This window comes from Besnoitia besnoiti, chromosome VIII (genome assembly GCF_002563875.1).
Source record: "Besnoitia besnoiti strain Bb-Ger1 chromosome VIII, whole genome shotgun sequence".
Taxonomy (NCBI): Eukaryota; Apicomplexa; class Conoidasida; order Eucoccidiorida; family Sarcocystidae; genus Besnoitia; species Besnoitia besnoiti.
This window is the reverse complement of record NC_042363.1, coordinates 1178576-1190945: the sequence shown is the minus strand read 5'-3', so window position 1 is coordinate 1190945 and position 12370 is coordinate 1178576. Positions and strand designations below refer to the sequence as shown.

The 12370-nt window shown below is 54.6% G+C and overlaps 3 protein-coding genes across 3 annotated transcripts; all 3 read right to left on the bottom strand.

Annotated features, from left to right (window-relative positions):
- Positions 1 to 983: 983 nt before the first annotated feature.
- On the bottom strand, positions 984 to 1982 carry BESB_082990 (EF hand domain-containing protein; the record flags this gene model as incomplete). Its single annotated transcript, XM_029366649.1, has 2 exons — positions 984 to 1325; positions 1728 to 1982. The coding sequence occupies 2 exons, from the start codon at positions 1980 to 1982 to the stop codon at positions 984 to 986; spliced, it is 597 nt and encodes a 198-aa protein (XP_029217109.1).
- Positions 1983 to 2904: 922 nt separating this feature from the next.
- BESB_082980 (uncharacterized protein) lies at positions 2905 to 5944 on the bottom strand (the record flags this gene model as incomplete). The annotated part of the gene is made up of 6 exons (XM_029366648.1): positions 2905 to 3114; positions 3526 to 3657; positions 3894 to 4226; positions 4743 to 4889; positions 5014 to 5170; positions 5718 to 5944. 6 exons carry the CDS (start codon positions 5942 to 5944, stop codon positions 2905 to 2907), a joined length of 1206 nt encoding a protein of 401 aa, XP_029217108.1.
- A 2483-nt stretch (positions 5945 to 8427) lies between these two features.
- On the bottom strand, positions 8428 to 10181 carry BESB_082970 (uncharacterized protein; the record flags this gene model as incomplete). Its single annotated transcript, XM_029366647.1, has 3 exons — positions 8428 to 8603; positions 9038 to 9348; positions 9775 to 10181. The coding sequence occupies 3 exons, from the start codon at positions 10179 to 10181 to the stop codon at positions 8428 to 8430; spliced, it is 894 nt and encodes a 297-aa protein (XP_029217107.1).
- Between the last annotated feature and the right edge of the window lie 2189 nt (positions 10182 to 12370).

The window sequence follows — 12370 nt, the reverse complement described above, 5'->3', positions numbered from 1 at the left end:
ATCCCAAACGGGGCAGGTGGAAAAAAGGGAACTTCGCAGAAGGAGAGTGCGACGAACGAGCGGAGTGGCGGCCGACAGTCAGGAGAGAGTGTGTGGAGGCAAGGTGGCTTGGCGCAACGGCACGAGTCTTTCTTGCTTGTGCGAAAGCGCGGGAAAACATGCCTTCTTTTTTGGGATGTAGGCCGTGTGGCAATAGCTACAGCACAGAGCGTCATATCTATGCTTCCGCGCGGGTACATTTCGAGGCACTGCGGCCCCGAGGCAAGTCGTTTCCAGTGTGTGGCATTGCCGCGTTTTCGAGGACCCCGTGTGCGTGCTGCATTCACCATTCCAACGACGGACACAGTGCAGTCAAAGTGCTTTTCTCGCGGTTCACTGCGGCATCCGTGGGTCGCATCACCTCAGTACGCTCAGCGAGACGGTAGTTCGCTCCGGCGTCACGCAGACTGCCTCAGAGTGCAGAGGTCACCGTGCGCGGGAGAGTAGCGGCGAGCGCGGTCTCGCCAGCCTCAGCTAGCAGAAAACATCTTTCGAGTTCGCATTCGCGTGGATTCGAGAGAGAGTAGAGTAGCTACGCCGAGCAGTGAGTCGCTCTGTGGTATACGAGAAAGGCAAGCGAGCAGGATATCTCAGGTCTGCCGCCGTGCGCGACGCCCTCCACGGGGAAGGCATTTCTTCTGAAACACACTACAGCTAGCGCCATGCGCCTTTGACTAGAAGTCTGCTCGCGATGCCCGCAGGTGCCCATAAATTTGAGGCGATCGGTGTTCTGTAACGGTGCGACCGAAGAGCTGGCAATGACGGATTACGGTGCCGTACTTTTCTATCTTGTGAGAGCTTCCTGAAGAACCAGTGTCTGCTTTCTCGCCAAAGAGAACGGATCTGACCGTTTGAGACCCGCTAAACCTAGGCTGTGGACTGCAGAAGGTCCCTCGGTGTCAGCGGCGAGGAGTTCACGTCAAGAAGGGTTGAGCAGCTAGCAACTAAGGGAAGGTTTGCTTGTCCATGACGTTGTGAAACTCATCTTTGCCAATTTTCCCGTCATTGTCTGCGTCGGTTCGTTCCAAAATCTCGCTAATATCCGGGTTAGGCGTCATGTTCAGTTCCCGCGCGGTTCGAGCCAACATCTTGTGAGTGATGAACCCCGTGCCTTCCGGATCGAACTGACTGAAGGTGCGGGAGATGTCCTCCGGGGTTTTGTACGGCGTCTCGTCAGTTGTCAGTAAATCAAGGAACTGTTTGAAGTTGAGGCTCGTTCGGCCATCGCGATCCAAGTGGCTCAGCATCTCGCCGATTACGTCGCCCCTCGACTCATATCCTGCATTCTGTAGGCAACAAAAGTAAGCCAGCGAGGGTCCGCGGTCATTCCAGCATGGCTCGCGCATGTCTTCCAAGCACATGTGATAGCGCCGACGGTGTCATATAGTCACCGAGGATGTGTAAAGTGCGCTTGCCTTTCTGATTCCACCCCGCTTTACCGCATGCATAGAGTCGGTCCACCTCTGCGGCGAAAGACAGGGTGGAAGAGAGGGCTTTCTCTCCAGCTGTTGTCTTCTTGCCCGAACAAAGGACTGAGCACCCCCACAGCCCAGCAGTGGCATGTGTGGCCGCAGGGGTACTAAAAGGCCATGGAAAGGGTCCTCCGTTTGTTTGTCTGAGCCCCGCGCCCAAAAATCGTGGCACTGGAAAACTACAATGCCAGGAACTTGCCGTTGTGAGATGCTCACATGCATGCGATGCTTCAGATCACGCAGATGGATTTGCCCTGTGCCTTCTGTATCGCAGGCGTCGAACAGTCTCTTGAGTGCGGCGATCTCGTCTTGCTTCATCGAAGGTCTTTCGTACTTCTGAGGATCGAACTCGCCGGTGGCTCCTGTAAAAGTGTGGGCGGCCCTCGCTGGCGTGGCAGCCGGTGAAGCCTGGGCTGGGGCTCTCATGCTCAGGCAGCCTATGCTGCACAGTCCATTTTGCTGAAGCGACATCCTTGGATGGCCATGTAGATACTTTCTCCCGGAATCAAGATTAGGACGCGTAAAAATAGTTTAGCAGTCCCGCGCACACGACCCGCAATCAAGCGACGCTTCGCGACGCACTATCGGCTGCGACTAGCCTGCGTCTAAGGTGTGTAGAATTCAGCGACGAATCCCTGCACCAGACGGCATCAGTCACTGTTCAAGTATGGGGATCGACGCTTTCGTTTTCTTGCCGACAGGGGGTTTCACTGAGTGCAGCTTGCCAAGTCGTTTCTGAGCGGATCTCTGGTGACACAGAGCTCCGTTGGGTTAAGTGTCACACAGCTCCTCTTCGGCGATTTCAGAAAGAGATAGGACGCTTGACGTGGTCAAATCGTGGCTCAGCCGACCAACTGCGACTGTGTTTACAAACCAGCAGTCGTTGGCGGCGTGCTCAAAATAGCCCTTCCTCGAGTGAATGCAGAAGACTCCCTGAAACCCTTCAAAAGGGCGTGGGGTTCCTAGCATCAGTGCTGTCGCGATTTTCCGCAGAAAAGGCTCACACGGCCACACCGGTTACCCGGCCGAAGGAGGTTCAATCTCGAGAGCTGAAGTGAGGGACCCCACACTCGACAGTGGAACTGAAACAGGCAGCACGGCGCAGGAAAAAACGAGGGGGGAAACGCTGCCACGGGGTGAGATTCGACACAAGAAGCTACGTGAACAATAATGCTCCAGGCTCGAGTACGTGTCTGGTCGCAGACGGACAGCGTGACCGGGACCTGAATCGTTGCATGTAGATGGCGGCAAGGTATCAGCCAATCAGCATAAGCTCAGCGTGCGCCGGTCTACACAACGAAAGGCTTCTATGCCGCGTTCGTCAAGGTTACACACCGACCTCGCTCGGCGGAGGAAAGCAGCGAAGCCGAATATCGTATTCACGCTGACGGGTTCACTTCCCCTTCTTGTCCTTCCCTTTCTTTTTGCCTTTGCTTGACTCCTGAAGCACTTCTTGAATGTTTTTCAGGAATACACGGGCAAAGTGCCGGATAGTGACGGCTGCTTGCTTAAGCTTGTCGTCTTGTTTCGCTCTCTCGACTAGAAGCGCTGCCTTGGTGATCGCCGCCTTCTCTTCCGCGTCTCTGCGCTCCTGGTCTTCATCCTAAGAAAATCGACATTTCATGGTGCTTTGGATGCGATGAAACGTCTGCTCTCTCCCAATTCCACACGACACCCAACTGTCAATGCAGCGTGAGCTCCGCGGCCCATGCAAGCATCAGCCAATCCCGACACATGGGCAATCAAGTCCTGTCTTGGCTTAAAAACCTAGTGCATCCAAAAACAACTACATCGAGTTCACCAGTCCTGAGGGGCTTGCTGACACGCCAGGAATCCTGAGTTCTTGCTACAGGGACACTTGTCCCCGCACTCCTGCACATTAGTGCGTCCTCTGGAGTCTCAAAGACCCGAATGGAGGCCCTAAACCTTTGAGGAAGAGCCCCGAGGAAAGCGCAACTTTTTGCGAGTGATGTGGCACGCCTAACGCGGAACCGACCCGAGTGACGGTCCATACCAGGCGTTGTTGGGCGACCGCAAGCGTGCGCATGATAGAATTCTGGTGCTTCAAAAGAGCTGTAAGCTCCCTCTGTTTGTCCTCGGTTTCCTTGGCGAATCGTTCGTGCCATGCTTGCCTTTCATCTTGGACCTGTTTGCGCAACACAGTTACCATTGCAGGTCTCTTCAAAACTGTCTGCAGGCGATCCTGTGGATGCCTTCGCGGGCGAGCGGGTTTAGGGTGAAGTGCTGATGTCACGCTGTTATATTTATAAAGCATCTCGCTGCATGCATACTATTCGAATGATCGCACAAGCTAAGGTGTTCCGTGCCCTGGTCCAACGTGTTCCCTGCAGAGGGCGATCATGCCTGCTTAGTTCTGTTTACTTTTTGAATATACTCCTTGGAGAACTTTAAAACCTGCGTGTGAGCGAACTCCTCGACAGACGCTTCTTCATGCTCTTTCTCAAGTTGGCTCTGAAGCTCGATTTCTTTCTTCTGGAAAACTCGGAGCAGGGCCTCTTCTTGAGCTGCCAGTTGTTTTTCTTCGAACGACAACTTAAGCGAAGACTTCAGCCTGCTCTGCTGGAGCTCTTCCTTTAGCGTGGAGATCTCGGCGTTCGTCTGCTTCATGTCCCTCTCATACTCCGCAGTTTCCTTCTTCAACTCTGCCTCAAGGAGCCGTACAGCTTGCATTGACTCCCTCGTCCTTTTCTTCACCTATCGCAGAAGTAATCCAACCGCAGAGTAGTACTCGCTTCCAGGTTCGATACGCGTGTGACTCTACAACCTTCTGTGATAGTCGGAAATGCCGTCTTGCTTGTGGATCATGAGAAGGTTCAGACAGCAGCGGGCTGACAGGTGAAGTCCCGTAGCTTATGATTTAAATAGATGGTCGCAGCCCCTCATCGAAGGTTCACTTCACCGTCGAGGAAGGAGCGAAGCAACTGAGAGGCTTCTCCCTTCGATGGAAATTGTGTTATTCGCGCGCCTGCGTTACAACCTATCTTGACGGATGCTTCCCTACTCGGAAGGTGTGTACTTGCTTTGCACCCGCTTTTCTCTCCAAAATTGGCTCCGCGGAAACTAAATGTGCTCGATATCCATACCGTAGTGCATTAGCCTATCCCACATCTCCGAGACACGGCGATTTTTCTGCTGTTCTTCTTAGGGCAAGCGACGGCAACAAGCGGCGTCACCCCCGCGACTTGCAGAAAGAAGACAGGGAGCACGTACCTCACTGAGCCTCTCTTGCTCGTGTTTTTCTGTCGCCACCCTATCCTGCAGTGACTTGAAAGTGTATGCCTTTTTGAGCTCGTCTCGTACGTCGGCGTACCATTCCTCCACTTTCTGCCTTTCCAGTTGCAGTTTCACGGTATTCTCCTGGCAGGGGCATTCGCAGAAAGTATGCGCCGGATTGGATATCTCGCCCAGACATCACAAGCGAGCTCAGGCTTGCGCGCCGGATCGGAGGTCTGGTTAGCACTAGGAAAAGGCTTTTCCGTACTTGAATATTGGGGTTTTGCCGCAAGCTACGGCAGAGCTCTTTGTTTGCTTCCCGCATCTTCGTGGAAATCTCTTGCAGCTCATTTTCCACATTCTTCAGCTTTTCGATGTTGCTCAAACCCCTCAAAGCCTGTTTCTCTTCTGTCAACACCTTAAATCTGTAGGCAAGAGGTGGAAGTTCAGTAGGGTTGCAAGCTCAGGTACCTTGTGGGGTTCCTGCGAATCGCGATGAAACGCATCGCTTTTGCGTGTGTCCTGCGCGTTCTAGATGGATATGACGAGTAGTCCAGCACGGAAGTGAGGCCAGAAAGCCTCAGTTGCGTGCTGATGAGAAATCCCACCGCTGGTGCAATTGGGTGTTGTGCGCACTAGGATGTAAACGCATAATACGATCTGCAGCCTCTGTCTTGCTCACGGCTATTGGCTTTAACCGGAAACCAACATCAAAGTGGAGCGAAGCCGTGCAGAGCTTCCGGCAAGGGAAGGGCGCAGGCCCACTTCTTGTGCTGTTTCTCGGATGCGGCTTTCGCACCGGAAGGAGGGATTTGTTGAATACACAGGGTAACACTTCGCGTATCTGGCTTTGGTCGGCATTCGCTGTGGCGAGCAATCTTCGATTATCCGACGTTGGCGCCACGGCCGCGGTGGCTAGCACTTTAGCGCATCTAAGTACGTACGCGGGGCCCGTTCAAGTCATTTGCTCACTTTTCCTGCAGGCCGCTCTGTTCTTGGATCATGCGCACGATCTCGTCGCCCTTTGACAAAGATAGTTCATCTCTTTTGACCGTGTGACCGGCAGGCCCCAGCTTGCTCACGAAACTCAATTGCCTCAGCGCTTCATCGAGAAGCACACACGCCCGGAAAGCCTCCACTGGAGTCAGCTGAATTGCAGCTCCCTTCCTGGCGCCGGTGTTGCCGGCGCTGTCCGTCATGGTTTCTTTCAGGTCTTTATATGCCTACGAGTGCTGACGGATTGATAACACTCCCTTCAAATCCGGGAAGGCTCCGCCTTGACACTCCGGTGGGCACCGCTTCTGCCTTCATACTCTTTTCATATTCGGCTGTTCACCGAACTCTTACGGGAGATTTGCCCTGGACACACCTGCGTTTGTACCCGTGGTCGGTGTGAGGCAAAATTACCGAGGTTTCATGATTCAGGGAAAGGTGTGAGATTCAAGTGCCGCATGTGATAGCATGCGCAGCACAGCCAGAAGATGATCTCTCAGATACAAACGAACGCAGTGGATATTTAACGCGGTCGTCAGCAGGGGCCTAGAAACGGCTTGTCTGCCATGCAGACAAGCCGTTTCCGAACTGCGCATGTGCTGCGATTTTATGGGGCCGCTTTCTCACGACTGAAGGAGAGAGCGTCAGAAGGCGACGGCCTCGCGCTGCCTACGAGGATACCAGTCGAGTGTGAAGCCAGTTCGCCTGCCTCCGAGTTGCAAGAGAGACAGCCAAAGTTTCGGCCGGTAGCACAGTCTGTCAAACTATGGAATGGATTGGAAGTCAGTGCTTTACAGCATGCACCTGCTCAGCAATTACCTGGGTGTTCACCTCCCAGCTGTGCCTGCTTGTTTACAGTCAGAGAACACCGCCTTTTATTTTCATGCCGACTTTGGCAACGAATGAACCTTTAGTGTGATGGGCGTGAAGCAAACGAAAATAACTGGATTCACATACATGCGTAGCTGGCGTCTTTGCGAGGGACTTGCTGGAACAGGCACACTTATCGATCACACCGCGAAAAGGAGGCGCACTCTTCTAAGAACCGTTGTAACCTGTATTCTACACCAACCTTACAATTTACCTGGCGCTTAATAACGATTCCGTCTTCCAGCTTCCAAGCAAACCACAGTATTTTGGGCCTGGGATCCGGCAAGATGCATCCCAGGCGACTCTGCCGTACGTACTGGCTGCGCATGGAACTGGCTACTGACGACTCCGGCGGGCAAACCTCGAGGCTGATTTCCCTTGCGGCATCAGAACCTTCAGACTGGAGTTGCCGAATGACGACTGTTTTCTCTAGCGGCCGGACCTATTGCTCCTTGCCGCCGCCCAGAAGGGTTGATAAAGAGAGGGTACGGATACGCCATTCACATTAAGTGCTCACTAGAGGCGCCTGAGAGACGTGCAGTAAGCGTCGTTGTCAGGGGCATTCCACTGATTGCGATGAGACAGCTACATCTGGCGGGTTTGAATACCCTACTACACTAAGACTGCTCCCCATCAGCTAGTCTTACATGCCCACAAATATTCATGCGCACATGGATAATGACCAGAAGACAGTTTCTGCTTACATGCTTGTATGATCACGAGCCCCATACGACGACTCCTGTCTTCACCTCTTAGGAGCTGCGACTGACTCGCACCACCCTGCGCATTCACTAGTGGCTCGACTGATGGCGACTTCATGAGCATGCACCGAGCCATCCGAACGTTGCACTTCCCGTTAAGGGTAGAAAACATTCGAAACTGAACCTTTCCTAAAATCATCGTACACGAGAGCCCTCGTTCACGCAAACTCCCCCGCAGTGCTGACTAAAATCGCGCGCACCGCAGGGTGGGAACCGATCTCCTCGACTGAGCCTGTTTGTGTTAGCCTAGAGTACGTCGTCTACACTTCGTGTCACCACAGCTGTTCGGAGGCCAGCTATGTTCCCAGCAAAGCAAATGATCTACCGAGTACGAAAGTGTTCCATTTCATTGAGCCTCGGCTCCCGGCTTTTTGTATGACGCCCATGAGCTGAGGCACCGTGCCTACGTGTCGTGCCCGGTACTGGCTGAACCTAACTCGAGAGCTGCGTCCCTTCGGAAACGAGATCTGATAGCTACTTGGGCTGGAGCAGCGCCTCTGAGAAGGCTCACGCATCGTTGAGAAATACGTCTGTTGGAATAGCGTTCCAGTCGTCCGCCCCACTGCTCCTGGCGTTGGCGCGTCGTCCCAAGGTTAGGGCAGCGCCACGCCGGAACCTCTTGCGGCCGGCTCGGAGCGACACTCTCCCTGACGGGAGAGAATAATCTTTATGGATTATTGTGAAGAGAAAAATGTGTTCTCATTCCATACTACTGCCCGGGAATCGATCACCACGGTGGACCGGGGTTCGTGAATTACCACCGACCGGTCGGTCAGTTCAGCAGCATCGCTGTACAGCAGACAGACAGTCTGTTCTGCGCCCAACAGAAGCCCTTTCCTCCAGGCTAGCCCTGCGGAGGAGGCCGATTGCATGGTTTGTTCCCCCGCCGGCTACCCGTGAAGATTTATCCCTAGACGTCTGTCCGCCCATCTGTCCTCCCGTACCGCCGCCAGCGAACACCAGCTGTAAGAGTCAACGAATCTATCCTGTTGCGGTGAGCATGTGCGTTTGTATCACACCGCACCTTTTCTCACGAATGCCACGTGAAAGACCGAGCCTTAGACGAGATCACCTCTGGGAACAACCCAGTTGATCTTGTGCTCCGGCGCCTCGAGATAGAAGAGCTTCATGTCGAGACGGTACTGACGGTGCTGGTCCAGGAAAAGCCAGGCGAAGTAGATGCCGATCAAGGCCCCGTACAGATACTCACGGAAGTACATGGCCGTGTTGTAAGCTGCAGAGAGAAAGCCAAATCACGTCAGCAGCAGCGCGTGGAAACCTCGAGTCATTTCTGGGCCGCGAAACCAGTGCGTGCGCCGAGCGAGCCGCGAAGCCGCGCCACCTGTAGTTCCTGTACTCCGCCACTTCCGTGGCTAGCTTTTCGGTCTTTCCTCCAAATCGGTATTTTCACATTGCTCAAACGGACAGGCACGACGAGCCGTACGTATGGACTGCACTTTTAAGCCCTAATCAGGCAGCTGTACAGAAGTAGCTCCCATTCGCCTCTACCGCTTCCGCCAGCGTGCTTGCGACGGATGCAAGAAGCGGATGCCGTTTGCTACGCGCAGAAACACCCGTGCTGTCGCAGCCAAAGAAAACGGCAACTATCCCGAGCTCGGCGCCCTCGCTAACGGACGAGGAGCTCAGCGACCGCATAACATGACTCACATGCCAGGACTTTCTGTCTGTAAGAGAGCCACGCGCCTTCCCACGCAACTTCTGCCTCGCGAGCCATTTCCTCTGGGGTACGGTACGGCATCGGGATTTGGTTGCGGTAGATCTTCAGCGGCTTTGCAAACTTGTAGAACATCTCTTCGTAGTCGTCGTAGGTGAAGTCGCCTTTGATGAGCTTGTACATAAAGGGCTGCAGCGCAGGGGTGTCGTCGGCGAGCTTCTTGAGGAAGGGAAAGAACTGAGGAGGCACGTAGTAGACGTGCTTGAAGTGCTGCGAGACCTCGGGCGGAATCTGAGCCGGCACACTGGAGAGCAGCGCAACACAACCGGAAGGAAGCTGCAAGGAGAATAAGAGAAAAACGCTACCGCGGAGGAGGGGTGCACCGCTCCGTAGAACAAACGACCAGGCCCTACGCTGATCCCCTGCTGGGACCGAAAAAGCAAATCGGTCCGGTTCCTGCACATCTTAAACAGGATCGCTCGACCCCCGCGTGAATAGTGCAGGCGTGTCGGCGTCTGTGTCCTTCACGTGGACTGCGGGCGCAAACTGTGAATCCTCCAGTTATTCACTTCCAGCCCCTGCAACTATAGAATGATATGAACCCTCCCCCCAATATTTCCCGTCACATCGAACCTCCCATAAAGACCTCTTTCGGATTGGGACATCTGCGCAGCCCCTACGCTTTCTCCACGAAGCGCGATATGCCTCGCGAGTTTTCTCGCATGCGTACCCGAAACCGTCCCTGGGGATGACTTGGTGTTCGTCTTCCCAGACGGGCTGCCAGGTCGGGCGATCCCACTGCATCACGAAGAGCATGGGGCTACCGAGGCCACTGGCACGTGCATAGAGGCCTTCACCTCCGACGGGGATGTTCAGGGTGTCCTTCACGCCGCGAGTAAGCTCCGGAGGGAACTCATCGTGAGCGCCGCTCATGTTGCGCTTCTGCTGAGCCAAGGCTGCGCTGAATCCCAGAGAAGAAGAGCCGGTTCGCTGCGAAGAGAACGCCGCAGAGGAGAGCGCCGACGAGAAGAATCGACGCGAAGCAGATGCCGACAGCCCTGCACCACATGCGAGCTTCGAGGCCGGCCCCAAGCCTAAGGAAGAAGGCAGGAGCAACTGACGCGCCAGAGAGGCCATGGTTGCGAAAAAATGGGAAGCCGCACTTTCCAGATATACGAAAGATTACAACATAGCCACCTCCAGCCGGATGGCGTCCTGCGCGGCGACTCTCCGTGAAAAATCGTCTCCCGTGTCGGAAGCGGGCGGACAGATGTCGTGGCTCCAAGAATGTCGAACGAAGACGGCGGCACCACGGAGCGGGACCCGACAGAAGCGGTTGAGAAGATTGTGTAGAAGAGCGAAACTCGAGAGGTGACGTGATAAACGCCGAAAGAAAGGAAACAGAGAAATGTGGAACAAGAGGATAGCCTCAAGAAGACGAAGCCCCCGTGCAGAGCGCAAGGCTTCTTCCCAGCTTCCCTGGGAAACGCTAGTTCTCACTCAGTTAAAACACAGCAGTCAGATGTGAGGATAAGGAAAGCAGCGGATTTTCGTTTCCCCGAAATGAGGAAAAGAGTGGGAGAATGACAACGGGCGCGGATGTGCGGCTCCTGAAGGCATGCTTGCTAGTCCCCCGGGCACTGTACCGCCAGACAGCTGAATCCCCCCCGAATATAAGCCGCACCTCCCTTCGGCTACCCATGCTGAGAAAACTGGGGCATCTGGTGCACACTCAGCAGCCGCTGAGCTTCGACTGTCTTCGTTATTTTGAAAGCACTTGGTTTTCCGCACGAATAGCTCAGAAGGACAAAAATCCAGCACCCGTATCCCTCAGGGAGGGTGATGCGAATTGCGCGCCGCATATCCCCGTCGAAACTCAGCTCATGAAGCGTCCTCGTTGACGCCACATTTCGCACATAAGTACCTGCTACAAATATATGCGACAAATAGCTCGCTCCGCAATCGACAGCTGGCATCCTTGGAAACTAGTCTGGTCCTGGCTTCTTGCGGCATGCATGCGGAAGCTCACTAGCACGTTCCTCCGGTGTGCCCGCAGCAAGGGCAGTGAGGCTTCGCTGGCGCGGTTTAGAAACGGCTACTCCGTACGGCACCGTGGTGTCACTCGTTGCTCGCCATCTACGCGTTGCCTGGCGAGACAATCGATGAAGCATAGCTATGGCAACTGCAGCAGGCCTGCCGAGGACGCCGTTCCATGACTTGCAGTGGACTCGCCCGCTGTGGATCGACTGGGAAACAGAGGAATCTGCCGCTTACTGACGCGTCTTAGATGCTGGTTGCTCACACACCTCGTCGTGTATCGACTTTTTCACGGATCCGTGGTGCATATCGGCGCAACAGCTCTTCCACATGCATGCTCGTTCATGTGTGCCCCTCTAGGCGTTATATCTGTGCGCAGCGGTTCGTGTGTCTCGTTCGTGTGCGCTCGCAGCGTGATCTACTCTGCCTTACGCAGATCTGATACACGCACGGGCTTTTAGCGCCGTTCACGTCAATTCAGGCCTTATCGCTGAGGCGGAGACAGAATCGTAGCAATAGTTAGCTCCGCACAACTCTCCAACGTTCTCTGGATGGTGACGCGTGGGTGTGTTCACCTGTAGGAGGCGCAGGACGAAGAGTTGGAAGGAGCTTGTGGCATCAGCTGCACGCGGGGGGAGCCATTACACAAGCTATCAGACCGACGTTATACACATCCAGGAATAGACGTTCAAACATAGCCGCACGTTTGGCCTAGGCCGCAATGCTGTCCTACGAATGCATTACCAGAACACCAGCGGGAGCAGTATGAACAGCTTATGCGCCGGCAATCTGTGTAGCTGAATTCAACTCCCATCTTTTTAAGCGCGTCCACATTGTGCATCTCGTCCTACTGCACGGCGACCGGTACGTTGGGCTTACGGTTGCGGCTGACCTTGCTCCGCTTCTTAGAACATGGTAAAGGCGCAGCTGCGTCCTCTACACCAGTTGGAGTGTGCCTGCTGGAGCGATGCTGGAAAGTTGATGGGTCGTTCTGGATAGCTGATATCGTGACCTGAAATCTAGGTGCGCCATGCGGAGAGGGAAGGCTCCACATGAATCTCTCTGGTACGCCGCAGTACCGTTCTCAGTTGGCAGGACAGCGGCGTCCCTCTGCATCAATTACGTAATCTTATCAGTGAATTTCCCTTCCATCCGTCACCACGTATTCGATGCTCCTGAAACTCGCGTGGCGTAACGAGGCTGGAGGGCCGATTCATTCAAGGGGGGGCTGGGGGAAGGACGGCAACACAGTCGCTCGGCGCGTTCCACGAAACTTTGAGCAGGCCATT